At 46.4% G+C, this 11,355-nt stretch overlaps 1 protein-coding gene across 1 annotated transcript; it reads left to right on the forward strand.

The window, feature by feature from the left end:
• Positions 1-1,180: 1,180 nt before the first annotated feature.
• Positions 1,181-10,288, forward strand: LOC119406298 (TNF receptor-associated factor 6-like). The gene is made up of 3 exons (XM_037673033.1): positions 1,181-1,525; positions 8,056-8,598; positions 10,283-10,288. The coding sequence occupies exons 1-3, from the start codon at positions 1,226-1,228 to the stop codon at positions 10,286-10,288; spliced, it is 849 nt and encodes a 282-aa protein (XP_037528961.1). The 5' UTR covers positions 1,181-1,225.
• The last annotated feature ends 1,067 nt before the right edge of the window (positions 10,289-11,355 follow it).

The raw sequence follows: 11,355 nt of genomic DNA on the forward strand, positions 1-11,355 counted from the left end.
AAAGAAAAGCAGCACAGAAAGGAAACCGCGATGCTTACTTTTATTTCCACACAAACCCCCACACGCGCACACACACAAAATATGTGTGTTTATATGTATATATGGGCACGCAGGCCTAGCCGAAAGAAATGCACTTTCGGGAACTTGAGAAAGGCAGAAGAAATTTAGTTTTGACAGCGAGTTGAAGCTCCTTTCATTGCATTCTGAAAATATAGATAAAGCTATCGAAAGAGGTTCAAATCCAAGAAAGGATATCCGATTTCTCTTGACGTTTCGCGCGTTTTTTATTATCAGGAGATGAAGGAAAAGAAGGAATACGCCTCCACTTTTTGTGTGATGCACTTAACCAGCTTACAGCGAAGCCGGATTTCACGAAAAATGCGTTGTGTGGTGCAAGCGAGATTTTTTTGGAGGGGGCGGGGGGGACGGCGCATAGTGGAGATTTTCTCTAGAGTTACTATTCAAAAAGTTCTTTAAGCGCCCGTCCTCGTGTGATGTTTCTTTTTTATTTCGAAAGCCTGTCCTAAGGTACAGCAATTGGTGGTGTCGAAAATACACATGCAAATTCCTTGCTCGGTGTTTAAATTAGGGCGGACAAGAAAATTAGGCGTTTAAATTAGGTGTGACGTCATACTTTATATTTATGTTTTGCTTGCAGTTAGTTGTCCCCACCATACGTAGATGGTGACGAGGGCAACTAACCGCCAACTTTTTGACACGTGAGCTTCTATGGACTTTTCTCTACCAGTTTACACATACCTTGCCCACAGCTACTCAATTTACACAAAGACGTGGTTCACCTCGTAACACTTGCCTCAAAGAAAAAAAAATGTCATGGCTTAGGCAGCTGCTCGCGGAACGCTTCACGTGAAATCGATTTCCACATGAGTAGGATCTGCAGGAATTTTCACTTCATAAGCATAGCAAAGCTGCCGCTTTCCACTGCCGATGTCTGTGTCAAAACGGTTGAGCCAGTTGGGTTCGGAAAACCGTCGAAGCGCAATGGGAAACGTGGCTCTGCAGAAAACGCCTACTTTTCTCAAGAGCGCTATGTGCAGATAGCGCTTATCCGCGCCGACACTCAAACGGCGGCAGCCACGGAGCCACCACATCTGACGTCACTATCTGCAGTCACGTGATTACAGCGAACGTGCGAACGTCTGCGGCCCCGAGCGAGATTACGGCCGAAGCAGCCCAACGTGCAAGTTCTGCAGTCGTCGCTACCATGCCTGATCGCGGAGGGATTCGAGGTCTGCACCGACTGTGCGACTCGGTGAGCGGCGTCAACTGGCGGCCGACGCGGTTCGACGACGAGTTGACGTTGAGCCGTTACTCGTGCTGCGTGTGTCGCGTCATTCCGAGCACGACGGTCGTGCTGCCCTGTTCGCACGCTCTGTGCGAGCTGTGTGTGACGGGGTGTGTCGTCCAAGATGGCGGAAGCATCTGTCCCCTGGACGCCCAGCCTTTCTGCGAAGACGAGTGCCAGAAGTTAAAGCTCCCTGCCAAGACGAAGAACAACCTCAAGGTCAGTGTTATGCATCAGCAGCTACTTTCTAAGCATCGAAAACTGTTTGGTTAGGTTTGTAAACGCCCCCTTACCTTTCCCTAACTTTATTTGTCTTTGGAGTCAGTGTTTTCACAGCTGCTCGTTTTATTGAAACAACCTCTTTCTCAGCCTTTGACCGTTAGTCACTGTCAGGCCACGATGTTCATCTGTTGATTCGAAGGTCGCGGATTAGATCCCGGCCGCGGCCGTCGTATTCAATGGAGAAGTAACGCTAGATGCTTGTGTACTGCGCGATGTCTATGCGCGTTAATACCAGATGGTCGAAAATTCCGGAGCCCTCCACTACGGCGTCCCTCATGTTCTTATCGCGGTTTCGGCCATGGTGCAAGAAATACTTTAGGTGAGCGAACGCCAAGACTACCCGTTGCGCGATAATGTTCTGCTTCTCAAGAAGCCAGTGAGATGGTGCTAGCAACTTCGACGCGGTATGCTGCCTTGACAACCGCGTGCATCGAGGCACTCTACGACCCGTTCAAGCGGACGGAACGTCGCCGTGTGCACAGCGGCCAGAGCCTGCGCCTACTGTGGAAGCTCTTCCAGTTAACCAGTGTGCATATAGCAAATATGACGAATGCAATGGTGCCTGAAGTATTTAGTAGAAGAAATGGCACCCTCTTATAACGGTTCACTCAATTGATACGGTCGCTGAGGCGAAGCACATCCCTTTGTCAAACGTTTACTACCACGGCCGATTACATTTCGAAACGAGCGGAATGCAGAATATACCCTTTCTTCTGATTTCTCCCGCATCTAAGAATCCGAAGTAATCAAAATTAATTCGGAAACTCAAAATGCCGCACCGGATCTCCAACTGTGAAGTCCTGTGACATTAATCTTCGCAACTATAATTAAACAAACGCATGTCAATGTTGGTTTCAATTTATGAAAGCAGAGTCCCGGTCCTATGGGTCCTTGTTTTTGAATAACTTAAGTAAATCTCAGCTAAGACTTTTCTATGACTGTGAAGAAGCTACGCGACCTAGCGTCCAAGTTCGCGAGGACGGTGTGCGATTCTGTGTTGCACGATAACTTGTTACATTTAAGGTAAATATGTAGGCGTTGCTACTGCGTGACTGTATGAAGATTTATTCAAGTGAAAAAATATTGAAAACAGCATGTAAATTTTGCCAACACAAAACGATATGTACAGAGCAGAGACAAGTTACACATTTACAAGGTCAACCAAACAATAAAGTTCTTACACGAGTTTCGACATCTTTCGCATTTCTTGGCTTTTCATGGCCTGCTTATTCCTCAGTTGTCGACAATACTGGCGCATGCGAAGACATATGTAATAGTGTAGCAGTTTTGCCAGCATGTCCTCCCTATCGAGTGCACACGGAAATGTGAACTCACTCTTTCAGCACAGCATCCGTAGTTCTGTCGTAAACATCCCTCTCTCCAGCAAACTTTGAGAAATGTTCTTCAGCTGCTTTGAAGAGGAGATAGAAGTGCATGTTTGGGTGCCTCAAGTAACATTTTGTTTTGCAGTTAACCAGTTCTGCTTTGGGAACTTTGCAAATGCCCATTCTCCCTTCGAGTGCCTGTTTGCAAGAAGCACAGGATGTTTCCTTGCTCGCCTTATTCGCGACGAAGCCTGTCACGTAATAAATGATGCATTCGACCACAGTGGCATTTGAATAATCGTGTTCGAATACTTCGTCACATTCCCATGTTCCGGTGCTTACTAAGCCATCGAGCTTCTGCTTGAGCTCTGCAACCTTGTCTGCGCGATGTGTGGCTGAAGCTTTAAATATCTCCCTGAAGTCGGCAAGAGTAATGAAGGTAGACAGCCCCTTTTCTGGAGCTGCACAGTTTTCAAAGCGCGGTGGTTTCAGCAGTGAATAGAGCGACATCATACGGTATAGTTGTAAAAACATTGGAAAAGTAGGATGCTCATTCTGGCCACCAGCTTGTCTGATAATACCGAAGAAGCACTCTAAAGGGTCTTCATTCATTTTTGCTGTGAGGACGCATTTGAAGCCGCAGTGCTCCATAAGGTATAATGATAACTCCCTCACAGACTTTAGTGTCACCCGCAATCCATCAGCTGTAGACTGCATTAGGAAACGGTCCTTGTGTATGTCACCCCGCAGCACTTCTTTCTCCCATTCATCAAGCCATTCAGATGCCTTGAGGAGAACGTCAAGATCCTTGCATCCTGGTGTCAATCCCTCAGCTGGAAAGCGCCGGTTTAGGTCATCAAACAAATCATTTAGCAGAAACATAAATTACACAGTAGGCTCGACATCATACAGCCGCGGTTCTCCTCGACGGGCATAAAACTGCAGTCCTTTTGCTACTGACTGGCTGAAAATTTGTGTGGCCAGCTTGACTCATGCGGAGCATGTCTGACGGATTGAGATGATTGTACGAGAGCTCTGGGCACACTCGAAGCATTCCTGCCTTTCTCGTATCTGCTACAAATAGGTCATCGTAGCATGACCATTTTATATGCTTGCCCTTCCTCTGGAGGATTTTTTTGTGATGAAGACGATTCCGTATGCACTTGAAAAGGTGTGGCGCGTCAGCTACCACATACACCTTTCTTGGGGGATCTGATCGATGTTCAAAGGAATTTACCACACGCCCTTTAGTACCACTGACTCCTAATGTCTTTCACATCGCCCTATTAGTAGATGCGCCGTCGCAAACAACACCATCAATGATAACGCCGGCCTGTTCTAAGCGCCCAATGCACTGAAGCAGCGACTGGGCTAAAAGAGTCGCTCTGGTTGGTCCTTTTGAAGCCAATACTGCTATTGTCTGTAAGTAGTTCTCACCAAATGGTGCGAATGCAAAAACGAGCCCATGATCAGCTAATTCGTTTTCGTGACCAATATCCTCACCATGATCCACAAGACCAACAGTCATTGTCTCTGAGTTCACAGACATTTCTTTTCTAACTTGAATTTCATCAAGGATGAGCATTCCTCTACGCTTAAAGGCGTCCTTGGTGAAATTTTGAAGCTTCAGAGCCTTGAAAAACTCATCGTCAAAGCCACATTTGAGGCCCACTATATTAATGTATCTCCCTATCGCGGAAACACACGGCAAAGGCAACACGTCGTTATTTCGCACAAAGGTGCATCAATAGACACAGAAGCAGCCAGTCGTCAGAGTACCTTCTGTTCCTTGGGCTTGTTGCTCGAGCAGCAGAGATGCATTCTTCCAAGAGAACAAGCTGCATAGGTGGAATATCAAGTCCATGAAACTTCTCTCTGACTTTGTCATCCCGCAGCTTTGTTAATTCTTCTCTGCTGCTCTGAAGCTGTTTTGCGAGCAGTTGATTGCGCTTCGTCAGTCGTGTTCGGGACCGTTGCAAAGCACCTTCAGCTTTCCGCAAGGCCTCAAGCTTCTCATTTTGAGAAGGTGTCACAGAAAGTCTGATGCGCTTAAGTGGTTGCTTCTGTCGAGCTCTTGCAATGCGCCGGTCAGCGTGTTTCCTCAAAGTGTCAAATAAGGTTCTGCAGGACCGACAAATGGCGCTGCCGGGTGACACCAATGGGCATTTGTTGTGCCTCCATTTCATTTGACAGCCGATGTAAGCGCACTGAGGAGTAACATTAGAGAAATCTTTCCAACATGGTCCTCCTGAGCAAACCTCTAAATTTTCCACTGCTCGTACCGTATCTTCTACGTCGGACACCGATGTAGCAAACGAACTGATTACCCTGTAGTGATGGAACTATATGCACTCCTTTGCACCATGTATGCATCTGGCCAACATATCGTGTTATGCTGGGTGCCTGGACATAGAGACATCGAAGGCAATGTCTTGGCTGACCAGCTAGCCACTTCTGTCCACGTAAATGCTACTAATACATCTACGGGGGTTCCCGTAACGGACCTGAAACCCTTTTTAAGGAAAAAGCTCAGGGCCTTCTGGCAAAGGTCATGGGATCTAGAACTAGATAACAAATTACACTTGATTAAGCCACACCTTTGTAGTTGGACGCCCACTGCAAAGACACGCCACACCGAAGTAACATTATGCAGACTTAGAATAGGACACACACACAGCACACACGCGTACCTTTTATCCGGTGGTGAGCCACCCAGCTGTGATAAATGTGGCCAGCCACTCTCAGTCCTTCACGTCTTGTTGGAATGCCGAGAACTTGAAGTGCTTAGGAGAAAACATTTTCCAGTACCAGTCCGACAGCAAATCCCACTACACCCAGCAATGTTGCTAGGCAAGGATCCGTTTTTCAAATATGAATATCTTTTAAGATACTTCAAAGAACTTCGTAATTTTCACATCATATACACAGGTGATCCGTAGCACGGCCTCTCACAAGAGGTCGATGTTGAGGTAGTCTCTTAAGAGAAAGCACCTACCTCAAGCCCTTGGTCTCAAGGGCGTACGTGAGGTTTTCGTGCTACCTCCATGATCTATTTTAGTAACGCAAGCACTACTGATTTATCCTCACCACACAATTCACGCCACTGTCATGATTTTAGCAATTATACTTTTTACGCACCGTCACTGCGAACAATTTTAGGCCCTTATACAGCCATCTAACATCCTCATTGATCACATCCCATACCATGACCTGGCACTCTTTGGCCACCACTGGCCCTTGTGCCAAAAAAATACCATATAACAACAACATAACAAACGAACTGATTCCCGCATCACTGGATGCAACAGGCTTACCAAAAATAAACACTTGTACAGTCATGTCACTTTTGACGTGTACAGACTTTCTGTTAAACGGCACATCGGGGCCATCACATCTGGTGTGAAGCACACAAGCATCGGTAAACAAGACATCTCTAAACTCGCTCGTGTCAATTTTGTGAACTGTCAACGACGAAGATGGAAGGCACATGTTTGAAGCCGAGGCGAACAGTTGATCAAATGCCGACCTTTCTGGACACTCATTTGCGGCTTCTGTGGTCTCACCGACGTCGTCGTTTCCATCAGCAGCACTTTGATCCATCGTTGTGCTCCCTGCGAGTGAACGGGGCTGGATTTCTTCACAGCGTTTTCCGAGTGTAGATGTGCAGGGAATAGGGAAGCTCGCGACATGTCTGCCGTATTACCGTCTTGCGAGGGCTCTTGTTATTTTTCGATAAGTAATCCGGAGCACCTTCGAAAATAGACGGCACAGCACCCTTATAGAACCCAGCTCCCCTCTTACCTGACATTAAAACATGACCGTCGATCTCAGCAGACCATGTCTTCAGGACAAAATGGGGAGCGAAACGTCTTTCGCACACACGATCTGTCCTTTGCAGCACGCGGTCTTTTCGTGGTATAGCATGCCTCCATGCCTGAAGCCTTTCTTCGTTAGCTGGCGGCGTGAAAAGCGCGTAATTCTCTTTGTAAGATTTACAGCCCCTTTTGCAAAAGGGCACAGAGCACTTGCCCATTCTTTCGCACCGAAAAAAACACTTGACCACTATGACATATTTAAGAGACATATTTAAGAACCAGCTCAAAAAGCAACAGCATCAACAAGAAAAAGTGCGTGCACTGCACGGCTAACGTAGCACGTGGACAGAGAAGGCCAAACACCAAATGCGCGAAAATGCACTGCACAGCGATGAGCGACGAAACGGGCCGTTCGCGTGACGTGTCCGGTGGTCGTCGATATTGCGGGATAACTCGGTTTATCAGATTTGGAAATCGTCGCCCACGTGCCGGAGGTGCTTTGCGGAATTTTGCCACCAGCCCGCCATGGCCCTCAGTCCGGCGCGCCATCTCTCGGCACGCGGAAAACGAGAACATTAACCGTCTCTCCCCAACAAGCGCTCCCTTCGCGTCGTTCGCTCACCTAAGCATTTCTTGCACCGTGGTTCTGGCATGTGAAACTCCAGATATTATAATCATTATCGACACTGTGGTGACTGTGCGGCAGAACGGACTACGAGACTATTTGGTTGACCTTCATTAGACAATGAAGGTCAGCCATAATGTCGTCTCTTTTTGAGACGACAGTAAACGGCTCTTGCTCAGAACTGAAATATTTGTTGTAAATGAAGCATGTTATAAAAGCTAGAAAAAGAACGGGGAGAAACACGCATGCCTGTTTTGCTTGGGTGCTTTGTTGTAGAACGTACGGTTCGCAATGAAATGTGTGTTTTCCCATGTTTGAAAGCGATTTTTAAAAAAATCCGGCAGATTCCACGCACTGTGGGAATAAATTTCGTGCGATGCAGTCATCGAGTAGCAGCCTATGCCGAACTCTTGCTTTGAGTCAAGCATTACAAGGTGGATCGATGTCTTTGTGTAAAATGGAAGTTTTGCCCCTATGGTGGGTACGCCAAGCATGTCGAGATCACTGGCTACATTAAGTGGTAGCTCTTGGTCCTATTTAAGGTCGAATATTTCGCATTTAAAAACTGTGTGCATGGCGCTTACCTTTGAGTTATATTACAATGTTTACGTATCGATTGGCTCTTCGCTGTGCTTACACCGAGTAAATGCGACTGCTTCAAAACAGAGCTGCTTATCTTTTCAATTTACGTTTACCTTACAGGCTCATTGCTGGAATGATGCTCACGGCTGCAAGTTTGTAGGCACCATCGAGGCCGTACTGCTGCACTTCGACAGAGAATGCGCCTTCCACGCTGTCCAGTGTCCACGCTGCGAACGAAGAATACTGCGCACAGACATCGCAGCACACTGTGTTGCCGGGTGCCCACAGAGCGCTTCTTGTGCAAGCAGTGCTCGGCCGAACAGGCAAGATAGTCGACCCACAAGTTGTTACGAGAGTGCAATACTGGAAAAGTTATCCGCTCTTCAGACACAAATGAGCGGACTCTCCAGAACCTGGGACTCCGCGCGTTTGAATGTCATCAGTGGCGCAGTCAGTGCGTTTGAAAGTAGTTGCCTGCGTGGATTGAAAGGCATAGAGTCGAACATCATATCGACGATGACTCAACAACTGACAGCTGGCCTGGAAGAGGTGAAGATACTTGTCAGAGACCCCTTAAGCGATCAGCTGTCATCAGTTCAGAGCCAAGTGAACGAACTCGTTGAACAGTCAAGGCAACACGACGCCTCCGAAATGCAGGAAGTGGTATGCCTAGTTAGAGACTCGCAAACTGAATTGAAGCAAGACGTGCAGGCCCAGTCGAAGCTAATGGCGCGCATGCTTAGGGACACCGAAAATAAATTCAAAGATCTTTCATCCAAATTACAGGAATTTGTAGATGCGCTAAGGGACTCCGCATGCGAGACAAAAGAGCATGTGAGCAAGGTAGAGGCTAATCTCTCTTCGAAGCTCACGGAAAAAGAGCAGTCTCTGCGGAGAGTGCTCGAATCCTTCGAGCAGAATAACGAATCTAGCGAAACAGAGAGATCCGTTGCCCCTGCTGTTCTGGGAAAAAAAGATATCCCAAGGAGGATGCAAGATAGCTTGATCCCGTTGAAGCTGGAAGTGTTCATCGACGAAACAGTGAGGACTCTGGAATTTCTGCGCCAGCAGATTTATAAGCGCGCAAATGAACTATGGGTTTCGGATGTTACCGACATTGCGTCATATTGGTGTACCACGGGCCCCACTGCTTCCATATTTTTGACTCTCGATGTGACCCTGGGAAACGCAAGTGTACTTAGCGTAGACAAAGAAGTGCTCACTGTCGCGAATATTTGGTACTACAGGGACATGTGCGCTAAAATTATCTTTGAGGCGTCGCCTTTCTCACAAGACTTTTTTATGCGTATGGACTGCATTAAGACTTTGGGAAAGTCCAGCTTTCCTTTCACCAATGTTACTGTAGAGGCGGTACGAATTCATCCTGAAACATCTCTTCCTTTTCAACGCCGTAGTCCATGGGAACCCTTTTGCTGGTCCAGAGAGAGTACTTCCCATTTTACGGCGAACTTCTTTATAGAAAAAGGAAAGCTCGCGGAAGGCGGCTTCATAGAAAACGGAGAACTTACGCTGCGAATTGAGTTTAGATAAGGACCCAGTTACAGGCGCCGCATTGCGCGGAAACCTGTTTTTTATGACGTATCTATTTAATGTGGAATATTCGAATTTCAAGACAACGGCAGCGAATATACCTTGTGTGTTTCTGAGCATACGTTTGACACCGGGAAGATTAGATGCGGTAGCATTTTATCTAAAACTTCATTTAATAGAAAAACACTATTTCCCGTTAATGTTCATAGAGGTTGCGTTGAAAACAGGCTGGTCACATATAGCGAGCTTGCAGAGGATTAGTTTTGTGCCTACAGCCTTATTTATTAAGCGACTAGCACCACCAAGTGTTCCCATGAGTGAGAAACTGTTGCGACACCGTTGCGAACTTCTAGTACAATCTTCACTTGCGTGTAGATAGCAATGAATGAGCTGGGAATATGTACGTGCATCTATATTATAATAAAAAAACTTCAATGATTTTATCTACTGGCCACAACAGGACTAAAGTCTTTTGTTTAGACCACTGACCAGGTGTGGACTTCAAAGGTTTTTGAAACGCACAGGGCAATGCTATGCAAGTGCGAAAAACGTGTAGCATAATGTTTTCGAACAAGGCGTTTTGAAAGACTGCGTTGTGTATGAAGCCATGTGAACACGGTTGTGTGAAGATGTTCTAATAAAGTGCCGTATGTTTCCTGCATTGAGAGCGAGGGATACTTTATTGATCGAAAGAAGAAACTTCGTTTGATTGGTTGAGATGCCTTTTTAGTCCTGCGCCCTTTTTGACATCTTCAGACCGTGTAACCAAGTTTATAAAGAACTTTTGTTCTTCCAGGTCTGAGCAGGCTATGTGAGGTTCTTTGTTGTTGTTTTGGGGTGCACCGGTTAGTTTTACTAGTATTTTAAAACTTTTGTTTCTGTGATTGGTGGTTAGGTTTCTCTCATTAAAAAAGCTATGACTGCCTCAATAAAAGCACGCTGCCTTGACTTCTTACAATTACTGATTGGAAATATTATCGCGAAGGAAACATGAACCCAAAGACAAAACAAATAGTGCAAGAGTGACAGACTCGTAACCAAGCGCACGTGTAACGCCATTTGCGTGTCCGCGCGTGACCACCACGTTTTATGTGTAGTCACGCGACCAGCTGTGCTTACAACCCAACATGGCTGACCCCCGCCTATATCGGCGCAATGTGAATCAGGAACAGCGACTGGGCGCGACAACAACGTCTAAAAAAAATTCGGCAGATCCCACGCATTGTGGGAATCGATGTAATTCGAAGCAGCCAGCAAAGAGCTGCATACATCGCCTTGTTTGTCTTTGAGCCAAATGAAATCATTCATGCCATGGCATCTACTCCACCATATATCGCATGTTTGCCATGCACGCATGCATGCACAATCTAGTGTACACCATGCCAATGAAACGCATATTCTGGTATATAAATGCATGACCTGTCGCTTATGTTCATCACGCACTCGTGTCATGCCATACCAATTTTGGTATATATCACTTTAACAAAACGGCCGGAAGCGCACCATGACAGTGGCATGTAAATCATACCGTACATGACATGTATAACATGATTCGCATGTTAAGACCTCTCATTTATGTTCGTCAGCCACATCGCGCAATACCAATTTTGGTGCATATCAATCCAGCGAAACTGCCGGGAATTCACCATGAGCGCGGCATGTAAATCATGACGTACATAACCTGCATGTCATGATTTCCATGTTACCATCTCTCATTTACGTCTGTCATGCAGTCGCGTCGCGCAATACCAATTTTGGTGTATACCAATATAGCGAAACGGCCGGGAATGCACCATGAGCACGGCATGTAAAGCATGACATACATAACCTGCATGTCATGATTTCCATGTTACCACCTGTCATTTACGT

This window comes from Rhipicephalus sanguineus, chromosome 10 (genome assembly GCF_013339695.2).
Source record: "Rhipicephalus sanguineus isolate Rsan-2018 chromosome 10, BIME_Rsan_1.4, whole genome shotgun sequence".
Classification (NCBI taxonomy): Eukaryota; Metazoa; Arthropoda; class Arachnida; order Ixodida; family Ixodidae; genus Rhipicephalus; species Rhipicephalus sanguineus.